This window comes from Balaenoptera acutorostrata, chromosome 16 (assembly GCF_949987535.1).
Source record: "Balaenoptera acutorostrata chromosome 16, mBalAcu1.1, whole genome shotgun sequence".
NCBI classification, from domain to species: domain Eukaryota; kingdom Metazoa; phylum Chordata; class Mammalia; order Artiodactyla; family Balaenopteridae; genus Balaenoptera; species Balaenoptera acutorostrata.
This window is the reverse complement of record NC_080079.1, coordinates 55,022,825-55,043,162: the sequence shown is the minus strand read 5'-3', so window position 1 is coordinate 55,043,162 and position 20,338 is coordinate 55,022,825. Positions and strand designations below refer to the sequence as shown.

Below are 20,338 nucleotides of genomic sequence, written 5' to 3'. Positions count from 1 at the left end.
CTGAAGCCCAGCCAGTCCGTGGCGGCTCCGCGCACACCGCACCCGCCTGGCTGCCAGAGCCCGCCTGGAGCTGCCTCCCGCCCGGGGTCCCGGTTCCCCCGGATCCCGGACGCGGTCTCTCGTTTCACGTCTCCCCCTTCAAGTGCGACCGGGCAGGGGCGCCGGGCAGTGCTTTCGAATCTTCTGCGGCTTGCGGGGTTCCCTCCGCGGCGGGTCGGACAGCACCCGCCGCGGGCGCCCAGTGCGTCCCCGGCCCCGGGCTCGCGGCGGCGGCGGCGGCGGCGCAGCTCGCTGGAGTTCGACTCTCGGGCAGCGGGGCCGGCGCGGAGTCTCAGGCGGCGGCAGCTAGGCGAGCCCGGCCGCTCGCCCTCCGCACTGCGCTCGGATTGGTCTCTCCCAGACAGTGCTAGCCGAGGGTTGGCTGCGGGCCGGCTGAAGAACAGGTGCACCTTACTGCCCGGACTCGCGGAGCAGCCGCCGAGGAACGCGGCGCGGCGGGCCCGGCGAGCGGCGGCGGCCAGGCCGGCCCCCCTGTGTCGGAATGCGGCTCTCCGGTGCCTGGCGTTCCGCGGCCGGCCCGCTCAGCCCCTGAAGGCGGTGCGAGGCCCAGGGGCGGCGCGGGCGGGCGCCCCGGGGAGCCGGCCGGGTGCGGCGCCCTGAGGATGCCGGCGCGGCTGGAGCGCATGCAGGCGGCGGGCGGCAGCAGCAACAGCAGCAGCAGACGCGGGGCCCCGGCGCGCAGGAGGCCGCTTGCCAGGCTGCAGACGCGCCCCGCCGCTCCCTGACCGGCCGGCAGCGCAGGGGGCCAGTCTAGCCCCTCTTCCGAGCTCCTCGCCGCCCCCTCCCCGGCGCGTCCCCTCCCCGGCCCGCGTCCCCTCCCCCGCTCCTCTCCTCCCCGCCCGCCGCCCGCCTCTCGGGGGGAGGGGCGTGGGGGCAGGGAGCCGATTTGCATGCGGCCGCCGCGGCCGCTGCCTGCGCCCGAGCCCGCCGCCGCCGCCGCCGCCGGAGCCCGCGCCTGCGCCCGGCCCGCGCGGCCCCATGCCTCTGGCGCGGCCCTCGGGGGGGCGAAGGTGAAGACCGGCTCCTAGGATGAGTGAAGGGGCGGCCGCTGCCTCGCCACCTGGAGCCGCTTCGGCAGCCGCCGCCTCGGCCGAAGAGGGCACCGCAGCGGCTGTGGCTGCGGCGGCGGCGGCGGCGGCGGCGGCGGCGGCGGCGGCGGGCGGGGGCCCGGACGGCGGCGGCGAAGGGGCGGCCGAGCCCCCCCGGGAGTTACGCTGTAGCGACTGCATCGTGTGGAACCGGCAGCAGACGTGGCTGTGCGTGGTGCCTCTGTTCATCGGCTTCATCGGCCTGGGGCTCAGCCTCATGCTGCTCAAATGGATCGTGGTGGGCTCCGTCAAGGAATACGTGCCCACCGACCTGGTGGACTCCAAGGGGATGGGCCAGGACCCCTTCTTCCTCTCCAAGCCCAGCTCCTTTCCCAAGGCCATGGAGACCACCACCACGACCACTTCCACCACGTCCCCAGCCACCTCCGCCGGCGGCGCCGCCTCTTCCAGGACGCCCAACCGGATTAGCACCCGGCTGACCACCATCACGCGGGCGCCCACTCGCTTCCCCGGGCACCGGGTGCCCATCCGGGCCAGCCCGCGCTCCACCACGGCACGGAACACTGCGGCCCCCCCGACGGTCTTGTCCACGACAGCCCCTTTCTTCGGTAGCAGCACTCCGGGCTCCCGACCCCCGGTGCCAGGAACCCCCAGTACCCCGGCCATGCCCTCCTGGCCCACTGCGGCATACGCTACCTCCTCCTACCTTCATGATTCTACTCCCTCCTGGACCCTGTCTCCCTTTCAGGATGCTGCCTCCTCCTCGTCCTCCTCCTCGTCTTCCTCCTCTACCACCACCACGCCAGAAACTAGCACCAGCCCCAAATTTCGTAAGTAAACACTGTGTCTGAACTCTGATTTACTGCTGAGTTTCCATTCTGCCCTCCTGCTGTCCTTTTCCCTCGCCAACGCCTGTCTTCTAGCATCCTTCACCGCCTCCCCCCCGCACTCCATTCCAGGTTTGGAACACGGAGTGAGAGAATTAAAACTGGCCACAAGGGAGGGAAAAGGTGCCGGCCTTTTCCTGTGTGTGTGTGTGTGTGTGCGTGGGGGTAGGGGTGGTGTGAAGCAGAGAGAGATTGTCAGCCAAGCTCCATGGGCCCTACTTCAGTGGGTCCCAAATGAGAACTAACTCCCTTCAAGGGGTTAAAGCGAGTGCAGACCTGCTGGCGAGCTCTGGGATTCGGCTCCTGTTGAGAGCTGGGGAGGGAGGAAGGAGGGAAGGAGGGAGGGAGGGAGGAGGGGGGAGGGAGGACCTTCCCAAAAGCACTGAGCCCTTTCCCCGCCCGTGGGAAGGAGAGAAAGAAAAGCACATGTAAATCGACCGACGTTAAACCACGGAGGGAAGTTGTATCCATGTGGGGGTGGGCTGGGGTGTGTGTGTGGTGATTTGATGGAGATGTTGGTACAGTGAAGCTGTAGACACTTCCAGCAGCCCTGACCCGGGCAGGGACCAGGAAGGGTTAATTAGAAGCCATTGTGGGAGGTAGGGAAAGGAGGCGATCCACGGCGAAGGGCTAAACTGATCACCTCCTACCCTGCCCATGGCCATTCCAAGGTGTAGAAACGGATTCTGTGGCCGCCGAGAGTGAGTTAACTAGGGGGAATTAGAAAGGGAGCCCTGCAGAGCTGCTGCCTCTAGGGTCCTGACGGAGGAGGAGTTTTTTCAGCTCTGCCAAGCATTTGCTTTGTTCGTTTCCCAAAGGTGGAGTGTGAACCTCGTCTCCCTTCCCTATATGCCGGAAAAATTTAGGCAAAATGGGACAGAGTTCTGTGCACTCAAGGGTGAGAAAATGAACTCATTTGAAACAGGTCACTCTTTGAATGTAGCTTCTTCACCCTTGGCTCAGTTGCTGCCACTACTGGCCAGTTTCCCCAAGCATGATAGCTTTCTATCTGTCTAGGAGGTGTATATTTTCTCTATACCTTTATACATGTTTTAGATGACTAATTGACCTCCCAGCACCCTCCCACCACCCCACCTTGTTCTTATTCTAAGGAAATTTTAGGAAGGTCCTTAATCTGACTATCAATCAGGATCTGAGAACAGTTTGTGCAGCCTGTGAAGGTTATTTAGGACAAACCCCAAGCCTGCCAGTTCAAGTTCTGTGCAAGGCTTTTCTCCAAAAACTGCCTGGCTATGCCTTCTTTATACTGTATTTCTGTTTTGAGCCATAACATCTGGAGGGGAAGGAAGACTGACTGCTCATCATTAACTCTTGAGTAGGAATACCAAGCTTTCAGTCATCTGGGAATTTTTCATTTCTCTGACCTGTGGTCTTAGCTGGGGTGTTATTTAATCCTTGAAACTTTTTGTTTTTGGATTTTTTGTATTTGTGGCTAAAGTCCAAGGAGAGATATTCCTTATGCTTTTACTCTGCTTTGGAAAAAAAATAGGCTAAAAGATAAATTGAGAGAGAGGAGAGGGGAAAGGAGGGAATCTACCACAAACCAGAATGGCAGTCAAACTGGTAACTTGCTGCTTCTCTCTCCTTTGGCTGAAGCAGTCATTTTTGAGAGCACATTTTCTCAGGAGGTGTGTAGAGGTTTCTCTCAACAAATCTAGCTGCTTGAGTTTTGTGGATGAGTAAAGGATGTGCAAGTGTATGTGCGAACATATTCAATGGCTTGAAAATAGATGCGTTTATCTTGAAGACCCCAGGTTTTTAATCTTTTCTTTTGTTACAGTTGATATGAATAATGGAGTGTGGATATACTTCTCAGCCTTGTGTGTGTGTTGGGGGGCTTGCATATGGGGGGATATTTCATATTCTTTCTGAATTGATTTCCTTGCTTTCCATTCCAGAGGTCTTTAAAGAAAAACCCAAGGTAATTATTTTCTACCCCTCCATGCTCCCTTCCTACATTCTGTAGAAGGGAATGGCAGCCTGTTTAATAAATAATGATTATTGACACGGCTCTCAGCCCCAAGGAAAAGGGTGGTGGTGGTGGGGGGAGAATCTGTAAATGGTATCAATGTTCACTTAGACATAGAAGCAGTATTTGTTTTATGTGTATCTGAGGTTCAGCTCTTGCTCTTTTTTAAACCTTCAACAGGGAGTTGAATTAAGGGATTTGCAAGTGTGCAAATCCAGCAGAAACTGACCTGGTTTGCCTATATCAACAAGGGAAATTTTAATGAAAGGAAGATTATGTAGTTTCCATAAAAGATGAGTTTAAATAGGTAGGTTGTATGGTTATTTAAAGAAAAAGGATAGTTTAAGTATTTTTTTAAGTCCAAGATTGTAGGATGATTAACAAAAGGAAATAAAGATTTCATTTGAGGGATCATCAGCACTGCTGAAAAATGGGCTGAATATCTTGCATTTGTACTTTTCACTTGTTTCGATTATGTCACCAAAGTTCCCAGGAGAGAAATTCCCCCCCCCCTTTTTTTTTTCTAGCTCCTACTTCCAGACTTCAGTAGATTTTTTTCTTTTCTTTTTTTTTAAGTGAAAGGCATGGATTGTGTTGTAGCACCTGAGGACAACTAAGAATGATGCTTTTTTCTTTTTTTTTCCTTGAGACTAACTCACAAATTCTTTAATTGCCAGGGTCTATGCTTTTAAATTGAACACAAGGCTTATAGAATGAATGTCTTTGTGTTCGTGTTAGGTCAGTCAGAAGGATCCTGTCTGTAAAGGCAGCACAGCTCTTTGGAGTGGAAGAGGCGGGTTCATTCTAGAATAAACACCCTTGCTAATGGGTAATAGGATTTTTGCAAGCAAAAGCTATATTTGCTACGGGAAGGCGCAGTTTAGGAGACTGTTTCTAATTTTCTAATTTAAAGGCAAAGAAAGATTGAATTTGAAAGGCAGAGGGAGGAGAAGAGGGGTTTGGAAGTTGACTCTTCTCATCCTGCAACCTTTAGAACATGAGCCAGACCAAAACTTTCTTCTGTGTTCCTGGGGTGTCTTGGGTTCCCAAATAGTTTCCCAGGACTCGCCTTTCCTTCAGATGCTTTAAAAACAAATATCTTGAACATAGTGCCTTTAAGAGATTATTTCCCCCAAAATGTCTTTGAAACATTTTACAGCTGTAAGTGTAGGGTTAGTTTACACATTTTTTAGTCCAAAGGGAGGTTTACTGCAGACAGTAGAGGAGCAGTGATTTTGACCAGTGCGTAAGCAACCTTTTATGGCACATTGAATTGTATTTTCAGACTTGAAAGGCATATGCATATGTGGAATGTTGTCAGTGCACATGTGGATTGTTATTTTACTCAGCAGAAAGCACTGTTTAACAGATAGAAGACCAGAGTCCTTGGCTAAATTCAAGCACTAAAGACAAAGAGCCACTTTCAATGGGTTATTCTTTGGGTCATATTGGGAAGGTATATAGCTAATTCCAATGAGTAAGGTCACAAATCTTGAATAGTGTATTTAGTAAAGAAATAAATATAAAGTGTATCATTGATGTTTAAACATGGTAGGGTGATAATCTTAGTATAACCAAGTCTACTTAAATCAAACTTTACCCAGTCAAACGTGTAATTTTGAAGAGTTCCATTGATAACATTGACAATTTTCTTATCTGTCCTCTTTCTTTCTATAAATTTATTTATTTATTTATTTTTGGCTATGTTGGGTCTTTGTTGCTGGGCTCAGGTTTTCTCTAGTTGAGACGAGCGGGGGCTACTCTTCGTTGTGGTGTGTGGGCTTCTCACTGCGGTGGCTTCTCTTGTTGTGGAGCACGGGCTCTAGGCGCATGGTCTTCAGTAGTTGTGGCACGTGGGCTCAGTAGTTGTAGCTCGCGGGCTCTAGAGCGCAGGCTCAGTAGTTGTGGCACACGGGCTTAGTTGCTCCGCGGCATGTGGGATCTTCCCGGACCAGGGCTCGAACCCGTGTCCCCTGCATTGGCAGGTGGATTCTTAACCACTGTGCCCCCAGGGAAGCCCTTAACTATTCTTTTTAGACATCTTCAGTCTTTCAGTAAAAGTACTCTGAGTTGCTTTATAAGCAGCCTCAGGTATAATTTGTTTAAATAAAGTTACTCCTATGTTGTCTTCTATCTATTGATACATGAATCGAGGCCTTCAGAGGAATTCCAACATAGAAAGGACTGACCCCAATCACGTGTGGTTGCCAAAGTGAGAGGATTCAGAGTTCGAGATCAATATTTCTTATGAAATTCAGTTGAGAGCTTTCTTTATGAGCACATGCTGCAGCCTGAGTATGTTTTGATTTCCTTTGGCCTTAATACAGGATTAAGAGACTTTTCTACTTTAGTCAATTATACTGTACATTTTACTCTTCAGACACTTACCTTTTGCTTCATGATCCTAACAGAAAAAAAAAGGGGGGGGTGTGGGCATAGAATCGGCAAGGCTCTTTTTAGAACATTGTTAATTTGGTCTCAGTGCCTTAAGGCTGTGGTTTAAGCCTTTCTTCCTCCGCTACTCGTGACTGAGCTAGAAGGGGTTGGCAGTGCTAATTGAGAGCTCCTTTTGCACGCTTGATTGGTGAATCCAGCCACCTTTGTATCTGTGCAATTTCCCGGACAGCCTTTTTTTTTTTTTTTAACACAGTGTTGATCCACATATTTGTCAGAAAGAAAAACAAACAAACAAAAAAAGCTTCAAAAAAGCTGGTGTGTGGCAGCTTCTCTCTGTTACTAAAGAAACCAACTTTTCTAAATCCAGGCTGAGCCATAAGCAAGAGTGCAGAGTTTGAAAGCACTGCTGTCCTGGGAGGTCTAGTGTTTGGAGGAACAAGATCTCTCTTCGCCCCCTGGCATACTCTCCTGGCTCTTCCCCCTCTACCCAGCACAATGAGAAGATGGATGATTTTCAGCTCCCTTCTTATGTAGAAATTCTTTCCTCATAACCTCTCCTATCCAGTGCCAAACATATCTCAATATTCTATCTCAGGTGTCAAAAATGGAACATGAAAGTTGGCCCTGAAATATGTAAGAGCAAGGAAAGAGCCATAAATCTAAGTCTGTAAAATGCATTTGAATTGCTTGTGAATAGAACTGAAATTCATTTTTCTCCCTTTGAATCTGTTTTTATCTTCAGACTTTTGTGTTGGGTGAGGCACAGAGCTGGTACTGCCTTGGCAAATACCACTGAGACATTTTTGGATCCTAGAAATTTTACTTATCTACACCAAAAAAAGTGTTTCCTCCAGAACCATGTACATATGGAAGGCAGGATGGAGGAATAGACTGTTTAAAGCTTTGTAATATCAGGATGAAAATGTACCTAAATCCATTCATGTGATTATTAATGAAAGTAGTAGGACACATGGTTAGTTTGGTTTTCCATTTTCACCACTTTTTCTCTGAGGACTTCCGGTACTCCTACCTTACCCAGTCTTTTATAGAATTGGATCTACATGACTCTGTCTGAAGGCCCCTTACAGACTTTTGATTATTTTATTTTAGCCCTTTATTCCTTAGCTTATATTATAAGCAGTAGTCATTAAAAGAAATTTTCTTAGATATTCTTAACATTGCCTTGTCATTTCAAGTTGTTTTAAAAGTCAACCCTTTTGGTAAGACATGTTAGACTAAGTTGATGTAGAATGTTCAGAAAAAAACCTACCCATTTATGCAATTGAGTTATTAAATTGTCTTGGCGTTTTAGTTTTTAATTAAAAAACATTTTTTTTGAAGATTCCAAAAACTTGGTGGAAGACTTATGGCCATTTATTGTCCCACATAGATTGGTTTACAAATCATAATAATTTTGACAGTACTTATTATCTGATTCCATAAAACAATTGTACAATTGAATATGCGCTATTATATACATTCATATAGTTATGTTTTCGTAATGTCATGTTTTGATTTTTAAATTTATTTTAATGAATATTTATTAAACCCTGATTTGGGGTATTACTATGCTGGTAGTTAGTTAATTTAAAAAGTCTATAAAAGTAATGGTTTAAAAAACAGAAAATTAAAATAAAACTTCAAATGTATACAACATTCATTCTCCCATATCTTGGACGTAGGTGTTTTTTTTTGAATGTGTCTCTTAGTTGGAACTTAGCGTCGTTTTCTTTTTCTTTTCCATAAGCCACACCTCTAATTACTTGTTTCTTCTTCAGAGACACTGGTGAAGGAATTTTAACCCAGATTTTTCATAGATACGATAATATCCCCCCTGCCCTGGAAATCTTTTACAGTTTTTTTTTTTTTTCTTTTACAGTTTTCTTGCCTATATAATTCAAAGTAATTTTCTTCCTTCCTTCCTTCCTTCCTTTCTTTCTCTTTCTCTCTCTCTCTCCCTCCCTCCCTCTCTCTCTCTCTCTTTCTTTCTTTCTTTCAACAACTCACCGTTTGGATTTTCTTCAAAGCATTCAGCTATGTTTTAATAGAAATTAGAGTTATCTTTCATTTCTACAATCATATGTCATTGACTTACATAAAATTTAACTAAATTACATAATCGCAATAAGAACAACTGATATAAACAGGTTTGTTACCCCCACTGAGTGTTGGTAAGCCTACAACCCAAAAGGAGTTTACAGAGGTGTGCAGGCTTCCTTCAGGTTTGCCTGCTGGCTGTGACCTTCTCACAGTGCAGTGGCCCTGACAGTGTCCATCACACTGGAGGAGTGGTGACAGCAAGCTGGCTAAGGATTAGGAAAGCGCCTCCTTTGTAGGTAATAGTATTGAAAATGTAAGTCAGTCATGACCATATATTTCAGGAACTTCAGTGGGCGGATGACAACGTTTGGTATAGAAAGAAAAAAGTCCAAAAAACCTGTAGCCTTGAATACCATGATAACTATGCACCCTCAAAGAACCAGTTTATTCTCTCTGAACTTTAACTTCCTCCTCTGGGATAATGAGGGGGTGATGATAATAACCTGCTTCGTATACCACTTCTAAAAGAGCTTATAAGCTGCAAACACTCTACTGTTTTTTTTTAAAATAAATTTATTTATTTTTACTTATTTATTATTTTTGGCTCTGTTCGGTCATTGTTGCTGTGTGCGGGCTTTCTCTAGTTGCAGCGAGCGGGGGCTCCTCTTTGTTGTGGTGCGCGGGCTTCTCATTGCGGTGGCTTCTCTTGTTGCAGAGCACAGGCTCTAGAGCGTGTGGACTTCAGTAGATGTGGCACGTGGGCTCAGTAGTTGTGGCTCGTGGGCTCTAGAGCGCAGGCTCAGTAGTTGTGGCTCACGGGCTTAGTTGCTCCGTGGCATGTGGGATCTTCCCGGACCAGGGCTTGAACCTGTGTCCCCTGCATTGGCAGGCAGATTCTTAACCACGGTGCCACCAGGGAAGCCCCACTCTACTGTTTTTATGTCAAGAGAAATGGGAAATGGATAGACTAGGTATTTTCATCCAAAACCACATTAGGCCATTGAAATATTGGAGCTTGAAATATTGGAGCTTGTTTGCTATATCTAGCTTGAGGGATCTTCCATCACAATGAGGGATGATTATTCTTGCTTGCCCTTGGATCTCTCCTGTATTCCTCTCTGATACCCTGACACACACAGTAGAATATGGTGTGGAAATCTCCCTCAGATCACCTTGGAAGTTTAATCACAAACTGGAGCCCACCATTTCTCATCCTTTGCTTGGTAGATGGTTTTGTAGTCTGTTTTGCACATATGTTTCTCAAAGAGAGGAACTGAAATTTGGGAGAAAATGAGTGAGATTGTTGAATTATAATTATCTGGAAATCTGAAACCCGCAAAAATCTGAAGATTTTTGATGAAAGAAAGGATGCCTTTATGGTTCCTTTTAGTTCCATTCCCACACTGTCTTATTGTCATTGAATCTTTGGAGTTTGGAGAGAACTTTAGTAAAAATGGGTCACGTCTGCATTGCATTCTCTTCCCCCTCTTAATTGAAGAGTTATTGTGGTTTAGGTTCCAGAGAATTAATGGCTTGCTTGTGCCCACCAAAGAGCTCTTTTAGATGTATGCTTTCGTACTTCAGGGCACTTTAATATTAGCATTTTGAAAACATCTTGCTTCAAGTCTGTGTTTTTTGGAAACTTCATCCTGAATTATATTTAGAAGTATTACTTCTTTTTGTTATGAGCCTTTATTTTTCAAGACATGTTGGTGATAGTACATAAATCATAGATTGCCATTCCCAGGCATAAAAAGAGGCTAGTCAGAAACAAGCCTGTAAACTGAATTCAGAATTTAGTTTAATAATAGAAGTTCAGCAGCTTCCAATGATAAGATTTTGTCTTTGAGGACTCTTCCTAGAAGTGATAGTATGTATCATGGATGCAATATACAGTGTAAGAGCAAGAAAAAAATCTTCTGAATCTATGCAACTACTTTAGCAGTAATACATTACAGCCACGGTTTTGAGAAGAGAATTTTTATGCTAAGCATTTGATAAGAATTCTTGAACATATTAGCCTACTTCCTAAGATACCCTTCCCGTGACTACATATGACCTTTGGTCTGATCTTCCAGTGAATTGCCAGGGAGTTAGAATTTCACTAAGAGAAAATCACACCCTTATCATCATTTTGGGTTCAGACTCTAATTGATTTCTGTGCCTTGAATTTTACTTTTAGACATGGGGAAGAATTCTTCACAGAATCTCAGTCTTGGAAGGGGCTTGAGAATTTAGGTGATAACTAGAGCTGCCATTTGTCGAGTTTTACTCTGTGCTAGGAGGGTCCACACTTTACATACTTTGTCTTATTTATTTATTGAAACAAGGATTAAAAGACAGGCATTTAGGCCTGTAGCCTAGTCTGATTATCTAAATTATGCAGGTAATCGAGCTGGGCTTAGATTGGTTATATAATTTGCCTAGGACATGTGTAAGTGGCATAGTTTGAAGAATCAGGAAGATGGGAAGATCATTTTATAGGTAATCTCTTCCCACTTTAAATCCTAAGGCATTGACACAGTGTTGATATATCTATGTATATTACCTGTTTCAAGCCCCTAGCTCATAGCCAGTGACGTTTGCCATTATAAACTGCATAGATGTCACATCTGCTCATACCTGTTCTTTGCTATAGTAAAGGGAGCCTTTAATAACCAAAGAAATTTCCCTCGTTTCCAGTCCAAGGAGAAATTTAGGGAGATAGTTCAACAAAAGATAAAGAATGTGTTCTTCTAAACGTCTATTCCTTGATTTTCTTAACTCTCTATTTCCTCCTGTGGCTGCTTATAGGTGATTCAATAGAACAGTGACAGAAAACAGTTACAGACTTTATTTCTCTACTTCCTGAAATCTAGCCAAAATTGTCTTCTCTGCTCATTCTAAACTTGCTTTTGATTGCAGTAGTTACTGCATCGTATGCTGAGAGTGGCCTGTGGAAACGTGTTAGGGAACATTTGGAGTAATAGCCTTGAGGTTCTCCTGACCCTAAAATACCAGCCCTACCAAGTAAATGTTGGGTGTTGCAGGTATGCAGTGTTTCCTGCAGAGCGTCTGAATTCCCTTTTGGAACCATCCTGCAAGTTACCCACCATTGACTAGCCCATGGTAATTTGAAGAGGAACTTTGGTGAGACCCTGATAGTCTGACAAGGATACCACCAACTGGACCCAATCATTACTTACTAGTTTGATTTTGATGTGTAGCAAGGGTCCCTAAGAACAGATTTTCTGAAGGTTAAAATGAAAGGTGATTGTGATGTTTACTTTTGCTAACTCGTAAAAAGAAAACAGAAATAGATCAAATACTAAGATCAGGTTATATAGTCTTTGAATAGCTATGCTGAAAGGTAGGAATACTGTAACGTCAGGAAACAAGTATTGTCAAAATCCCATAAGACTGTGAATGAATTCTGTAGACTAAGAATGACGGCTGTACTCATAAAGAAGAGAGGGAATGAGATTGCTTACCCAAACTTATTGTTAAACAAAAGTTTTTGTCAGCATGATGGCAAAATCTAGAGACTCTAGGAATAGAAAAGTGAAAATGGGGTGCAGCAATGTTTATATTAAACACTGTCTTGACTGAATTCCATTTAACTGAGTCTTCAGTATGAGACTCTTTTCTGTGTTAAAAAAAACTGACAAATGCCCTCTTCATGCCAAACGGTCACAGTTGGTAGGGCTTCTGCCTTCAACAAATGAGAGATGTGTTTACCAAATGTTAGTTGTATTAGCTCCCAAACTTATTTATGCTGGTTGTTCTTGTTACTGTAATTAGGTAATGTATTTAAATAATATTCAAACCAATGAATTAATTGTGGTTTTTATTAGAACTAAGTTGATTACTTTGGATGTACTCCATAAAGAGAAGTCACTGAAAAAATGCTTGTTGAAGAAGTTGTGGGCAATTTTAAGGGAAAATATATTTATATATCCATAAGAAATCTGCACTTGGATTGTTTCACATGTGGCTTTAAGTTCTCATTCCTCAGTAAATAAATTGAAACTGAAAAAAATCACAGTATACATTTGTGGTGTGGTTTTTCACAAGAAAGGTAACAGAAATTTATTCAGTGAAAAGTCTTGAATACCACAGCCAAATATTTGGCAAGTGAATGCGCATTTGTATGTTTTAGGTTCAAATAAAAGAAATAATAAATAAAATAAACTTTACTTTACCCATGTGATAGATTTACAAAGCCATTAATTTGTGTTTTTAATAATTTTAAGTATATTGGAAAATGTTTACTATATAATTATCTAAAACTTCTTGGGTAGAAAATTATATAAGATGCTGATTATATAAAGCTATGTCGACTAATAGATTTAATAAATAGTAAATATAGTCAAGGAAAGTATGCAAAATTGTTAATGGTGATGATTTCTGGTTTGTGGAATAGGAATGCCATTTAATTTATTGCACTTCGCTGTAGTTTCAAAGTTTTATTTAATGGTCATGAATTATCTCTCTAATTAGAAGTTATTAAACTTTTGAAGAAGTAAAGAATAAGATCCATGAATCAGTTCAATTATTGGTCTTGGTTCTGTGAAGATTTTTTTTTCTAGTCTAGGAGTTTGTGTCTTCATTGGCGGTGTCAGCATTAAAGTGTTGGCTGAGTTGGGTTCCTGCTGTGAAATGCAGATGTGGAGAAGTATAAATGCATTTCATTTGCTCGTGGGAAGTAATGCCTTATTGAAGGCAGTGTCTTACCCTGGGCCTTGGATTATTAGCCTTGATCTTATAAGGATAAAAAAGATGGTAGCTTTACTGTGTTACTTAATGGCTCTTCCAAGTCTGCAGAAGCTGGGCAGTCTTTAGTAGTATTGCTAAGGATGGATATAGCCTGTAGAAGTCAACCAGTTGTGGGTATACTAACCAATTACCTGGTCTTTTTTTAAGGATCAAATGACAGGAAAATGCAAAGGCTAATTTGTAGCGCTGGGTCTTATAAGGGAGGGCTTAGGTCACATACGAACAGGTGGGATGACCAATTCAAAGATTTACTAGATGCTGTAAGCCTCTCAAAGAATCATAAGGTGTTTATTCACATAAAAAAGTTAGGTAGTTGGAAAGAGGTGATTTGTAGGACACATAGTCCTTAATTTGGTCATGAGTTGTGCTCAAAGTCTTTTTTTTTTTTTTTATAAAGACAACTTTATTTATTTATTTATTTATTTATTTATGGCTGTGTTGGGTCTTCGTTTCTGTGCGAGGGCTTTCTCTAGTTGCGGCGAGCGGGGGCCACTCTTCATCGCCGTGCGCGGGCCTCTCACTATCGCAGCCTCTCTTGTTGGGAGCACAGGCTCCAGACGCGCAAGCTCAGTAATTGTGGCTCACGGGCCTAGTTGCTCCGCGGCATGTGGGATCTTCCCAGACCAGGGCTCGAACCCCTGTCCCCTGCATTGGCAGGCAGATTCTCAACCACTGCGCCACCAGGGAAGCCCTCAAAGTCAAAGTCTTTTAAGATAGCTCCCAAATACATTGGTGAGCAAAAAGAGAACAAAAAAATGATTCTGTATATATAATGTTAAACGTTAGAAGTCAAAATAGTGATTGTCTTTGGGAAGGAGGCAGGTATTGACTGGAAGGGGACCGAAGATATGGGGCTTTAGGATATTGGTAATATGCTAATGATCTGGGGACTTATCACATAGGTGTGTTCTATTTCCCAGAATTCACCAAGCTTCATGCTTATGATTTGTGCACTTTTTATATACATCAGTACAAACTTAACTGTATAAAAGAAATCTTTCAAAACACTCCTTTGGCCTATACTTCGTGTTCCCAGGGTGGTAGCCTGAATGTGTGGATTGTTCCATTTATAGACACTGGATTGTAATTCTCAGTGTTTGTTGTTCATGCCTCACAGTCTAGTAAAGGCAAAGAGGGTCTTTGTAGCTTCAGCAGCTTCCTTTGTTCTCAGGATCCTGGCTTAGCGAGACGCCATGGAGATGCCCACACTCCTTTTCAATTGTATCCTTTCTGAATGGACACCTTGTGTTTATATTACATAAAATTTTCTTTCACCCGTATCAGGAGTGTTTCTGATACAGCATAAGTTACCATGCTTTTCACACATCTTACACATGTAAACCATACTTATTTCCAAGAGTGACTTTATACATACAGTTCTGCAAGCATTAGAGTGCGTGATACAAGGGAAAGCCAATTCATTATCTGCATTTATGGTTTTGTCGAGAAGCCCACAACTTATATTCCAGCGAATAATTAAGTGTAGTGTGTGATTCCAACTGAAAAGTATATTAAGCCCTTTCAGAAAGTAGTGATCAGAGCAGGCATAGGTAGTTTCAAGGGAGAATTTGTTTAGGCAGAGAAATGGGCAGGTGAGGCCAGGGGAGAAAAAGGTCATTAACAAACAGGTTACCGCTTTAAAGGGACATAACAGCTGGCTCACATCTGTGTGTCTGGCCTGGTGGGCAAAGAGGGCCTCTTGGAATTAACAAAACAGCTTCACCTTTTCCTTAGGGCAGGGCCTGATTCAGGAGGGAGGATTTGGGAGGACTTCGCTAGGCTGCTATGGGAAATCACAGTCAGGGTTGGTTCAAGGAATGTGCACAGTAATCTGTGTTATTTTCACAAGATGCAAGGTCTCCAGAATGACTTAGAGGGAGGAACAAGCAACAAATTGTAAAGATTCTCCAAGGCTCATTTGTCCCACGTCATTTAGATATGGTCTTGACTCGTGCTGAATCTGTTTAAGTATTGACTTCATTCCAGTGCCTCTTCAAAGTGCTGCAAGAATCAGTAGAATTGGTGTGTTTTAAAATGTTTAGTTTTTTCCATAGTCACATCAACACAGCCCTAGATTTAACCCAAAATAGTAGCTTTCAAATATCTAAAAATTTGCAAGTGGAGACACAAGGAGAATAGCAAGAAGATATGCTTGATTTTTACTGCTTCACCTTAATTAACCTGTGACTTCAGATTTTCCGGAGGCAAGAAACTACTCTATGAATTGATTGCCATGCCATCCCTCTTGTTTCATCTGAGGTCGTCTTTCCAGAAGCCACTCAGCACCTTTTGGGATTGAGTGCTGACACTGCATGACATTCAAAAGGCAAAGGCACTGTTGATTCCCTGTGTGCACTCATCACATGGTGAGGAATGAGAGGGGGAAGACCCTGATGTCTCAGGAACCCTGAGGATGGATGTCTGGCTGGCCTGCCAGAGAGCTTCTCTTGTAGATGCAGGAACTACAGCCGTTCATTTACACATCGACAGCTAAAATTAGTTGTGTCACCCCACCTTGTTCACCATAAAGAAGAACCTTCAGATTAAAATCGGATTCATCACTCTTACGGGCTTACTTGGTTGCTCCTTGTTACCAGATAGAGGGGCTATAACACTGTGTAAGTGCAAATGTTAAATTAGTATTAAGAGCCAGTGGTGTCTCTCCTATATTTCTTACTGATCAGACAATTTTCACTGATGTCAACGTTTATAATAAGCCAGTTGACATATACTATTGTTATTTGCTTGGAATATTCTCAGTGTATCTTTTTTTTTTTTGACTTAGGGTAATTTTTTTTTTTTTTAGTTATTTGTTTAGGCCTTTGTGAATTTGATCAGAAGAGATTTTTGAAAGGCAGGCAGCAAAGCTGTAACAAAGTCAGTATTAAATCAGTGTTTCTCCTTTATCATTTGGTTTTTAAGCTTCTAAGTGACCTTCTGTGGTACCACATTGATGCTAATCTTTCATCATGAGCAGCTCTGAGTAATTTATGATAAATAATGAAATGCTGTTTCCTACAGTGCGCTGCAAATGGCTGAGTGCTACAAAAGCCTAAAGAGCTCTATTACTTCTAAATGATTAGATAACACAAAAATGTTAACCCTAAAGAAAAAAGGTCCAGTAGCACATGCTGCTTGCTAAGCACAGTTCCTCCTGCCTGGTACCTTCTGATAGGCTTTGTGCATCTGAACTCTGCATCTGATAGGCTTTGTGCACCTGAACTCTGAACTCTGGGACTGGCGTCTGAACAGTTATCTTCTAGAATAGCAAGGAGAGGTTTATGCCTTTCAGCTAGTTGGGTTGGCTTGGAGCAACAGTGGTTTGTTTATTTGGAGTGGGGGAAGGGAGGAACTTGCAAAATTTGTTTACAATTTGAAACCTTTAATTAATTAAAAAAAATGGTGTTACCAGTGGCAAGGACTTGGATGCTAGGATGCAACAATTTAAAATGTTTTGTTCGAGCACAGATATTGAAAATGGATATTAAAAAGCAAACATTAAAATGATTTTATCAGAACAAAGCTTTATAGATGCTTTAAAAATTATATAGATGTTTTTTCAAAATTAACTCTTATCAGTGTTGCGTTTTCTCTCAACCACATGTACAAAAATGGAGACATAGCAAACATATATCTGATTTGTAACTCTCAGCTTTCTTGTCATACTCTGTAATGTATTAGTACAGTTGTTAAATGTTGTCCACAGTGAATATGTGTGTCCTCATCCTTGTTGCCATAAAATAGCTGCATATCTAAGTGTTAGGGTTTGAAGCCTTTAATTGCCAGGTACAGAAAGTCTTTATGTACTACATCCCATTGTGAAAATTGAATTAAATTGCTGGTCAGGGAGCTCTTTATACTGCCAAGAGAGTCTCTTTGTGAGCAAAACGTAGAGAAGGGTGGTCTTTGGCCAGTGGTACTTCTAAACTCAAACACTTTGCTGAAGTTTGCCATGGAACTTCCTCACATTTCCCCAGACATTATTACTTTGCCAAATGAAATCATCTGTTCCCCCTACTAGAACTGCATTCTTTCTTCCAGATATCAGCTATGAAATGAATTGCATAAAAATAAATTACACATACTGCATTTTGGAAAGTGTACCCTAGCTGTTCCATCAATTATTCTTCACTGCTGTGCTGGGAAGTCCATCTTAACCTCAATTATCAGTTACATGCAATCAGTTGACCCTCTGGACCTTGCCAAAATAGACATGGTTTCATGCCAGGAAAATCAGGCTGTTTGAATGTTCTAGAATATTTTTGCTTTAGATGAAAAAGGGTTGTGGTCCTGTCTCATGGGAGAGAAAGAGTCAAGGAAGGAAAGCTGTTTGATGCATGGACTATATGGCTCCCCTTCTTGACCATCTACCATCTAAAGTTTGGTGTAGGTGGCACTGTGGCATTAGCAGTACAGTCCTCTTCAGGCATCTGAGCAAGGACTCTGAAGTTTATAGATTATCCAGGATTTTTTTAAAAAAATAAATAAATAAACTTATTTATTTATTTATTTGGCTGTGTTGGGTCTTTGTTGCTGCGCGCGGGCTTTCTCTAGTTGCAGGGAGCGGGGGCTACTCTTTGTGGCGGTGCGCGGGCTTCTCATTGTGGTGGCTTCTCTTGTTGCGGAGCACGGGCTCTAGGCGCATGGGCTTCAGTAATTGTGGCGCACGGGCTTCAGTAGTTGTGGCGCACGGGCTTAGTTGCTCCACAGCATGTGAGATCTTCCCAGCCAAGGGCTCAAACCCGTGTCCCCTGCATTGGCAGGCGGATTCTTAACCGCTGCGCCACCAGGGAAGCCCTATCCAGGCTTTTTAAAAATCTCCATATGCCTAGTCTACCACTTCCTCTTTGATGCTCCACCATGTTGTAAACTGTGAACAAAAGAATCTGATGAACAGGAGGTGATTTGCATGGAGCCTAGGAAGAGGCTAGAGAGTCTTACCCTAAGGAAGTTTATGTTCCTTTGTATAAACTTGTTAATTCTTACTTTTTTTTTTTGCTTCCAAGGAAAATTGGAAATAATTAGAAGAGTGGTTTTCAATGGGAGAAAAGTAATTAAGGCACAGTGGGAAGGCCACTGGGCCTAGTTTAGGAATGTAGGCCTACTGCTGTCGCTCAGGTTTTTCTGTAAATGAGGCTGTTGGACAAGGCATTCCCTGAGTCTCCTTTTGGCAAAGAATCCCTGAGGCCAAGTTATAAATTTGAGATGAAAATATTAGTGGAATTTTTGGGTTACTAATTCTGCTGGCTTTTTCCCCACCCCACCACCAGCCCCCTTTCTCTCTCTTTCCCTCTCTCACATATGTAGGCATATATACATATACACACAGGGGTAATTTGGGGGTGGGATATTTTTGGTGGGATATTTTGCAGTTTAGGATTTAGTTACCCCCATGTTTCAGTGTGCTGCATAGGTGTGACTTGATTACATCCTAAAGTCCAGGGAACTTTGCTTGTTTACAATTTTAAAAAAGAATTCCTTATCCTTCCCCTGACAGATGTAGAGCTTGGTAGCCAGCTGTAGGTCTGTTACTGCAAAAATATATATAGATATACATAGAAAAGTAAATGGATGCCAAAAATAGAGGTATGAGGAGGCCCGCAGGAGTTACTGGCACACACAAAATATTTCGTTTGGAAGCATAAATAAATTCATCCAGTTCTAGATATAATCACAATATCTTTCTCACTGAATTAAACAGAATTCCTAGTTGCCGAATTTTCCAGAGTGTTACAAGAAGAACAGAGGACTAAGGAGTGGTATTTCTAAGGCAGTATTATAAATGTGTCTAAATGTAAGGCATTATTTCCTGGCATGTTGGTTGGCATGGGGATTCTGATATCAGAATGTGGGTCCATCTGTGAGATGTAACCTAGCTGTGCGTTAGAGCACAGCTCTGACCTGTGACAGAGTCAGAGTGACATTAATGCAAACCTGAGGTGGCTAATGTTGATATTTGACCTTTTTTCTTAGAGCACCTTCCTCATTATTAAATAAGGCATGTTCAGTATAGAAAATTAGAAAATATAAGCAGTAAGAGGAGAAGTCAACTGAGTTCTACCATCCAGAATAAGAGAATTATTATCTTTTTGTTGACTATTAGACTAATTTTTTCCTCTGTGAACATGTATTTTTTTCAAAAATGAAATTATACTCTAATACTCTTTTAGCTATCTTTTTGCACATTATGTTAAAATATTTCTTTGTCACTCTATCTATAACGTGGTTCTGTGCTGAAGTATATGGCCGTACTAAAATATAATGAGCTTATCACCTGTTGAGAATTTAGTTTGTTTCAGTTTGGTCATAATTATATAAAATTCTACCCTGAACATCCACAGTATGGAATGAAAACTTTTGGCCAATATATGTGCCCCAAAACCGTACGTTTTTCATCTGAATTCCTAAATTCTCATCCAGAAAGACTGAACAATTCACTTTCCCGCCATTATGGTGTCAGAATGCCCACTCTTTCCATAACCCCTGCTTCCACTGTTGTAGGCTTTAACATATCATTGACAACAAAACAAGCAAACCAACAAAAAAACCCTTTGCCAGGAGGATAGTTTTAAAACTGTATCTTGTTGGTATTCTCTCTTTCATTTCTCTAATTCAAATGAGAGTAAACATTTTAGATAGTTATTAAAATGGAAGGTGGATTTCGTTGGGGAGGTTCCCAGGCCTTTCGTGTCTGCATGCGCCGTATGGCCAGATGCCTCTGTGCGTCGTCCGGGGCTTCATCCCACTGGGGGTGCTGCAAGGAAGAGCAGAGCATCAAAAGTACTAAACTGCCCAGTGTAATTTAATAACAAATCTTCCTCCCCTTAAAACCCAGAAATAGTGTTGTGGATAGAAGGTGGGTCACGGTCATGGTCATAGTCACGAGGAGTCAGCAGATAAGGAATAAGGTGCAACTCTTCTTGACTAAGTGACCTTAGGGGCTGCAGTACCTTGGGTTATTTGGCTAAATGTTAACCTCTGTGTCAGCCTGTACTAAATGTTAGCCTGTACTTATATAGCTAGTAAGATTCTGATAAAGAACACAAGCCTGAACCCACACATACGCATAGATCAAAAATAATAATTCCTAAAAGTCCAGAGGGCTTCCATTGTAACTTTCTCCATGAGTACAGACAATGCTTGGGGACAGTCCCCACGCC

At 43.1% G+C, this 20,338-nt stretch overlaps 1 protein-coding gene across 10 annotated transcripts in view; it reads left to right on the top strand.

Annotated features, from left to right (window-relative positions):
- The first annotated feature begins 1,089 nt into the window (after positions 1-1,089).
- Positions 1,090-20,338, top strand: part of NRG3 (neuregulin 3) — a 1,099,553-nt gene continuing 1,080,304 nt past the window's right edge. For all 10 annotated transcript variants that reach the window (XR_009005576.1, XM_007177918.2, XM_057530336.1 and 7 more), the window contains exon 1: positions 1,090-1,939. Coding sequence is in view for 9 of the 10 variants with exons in the window: in XM_007177918.2 (XP_007177980.2) it covers positions 1,090-1,939 (850 nt within the window). In the remaining variant the exon portion in view is untranslated. The remainder of the gene's footprint in view (positions 1,940-20,338) is intronic.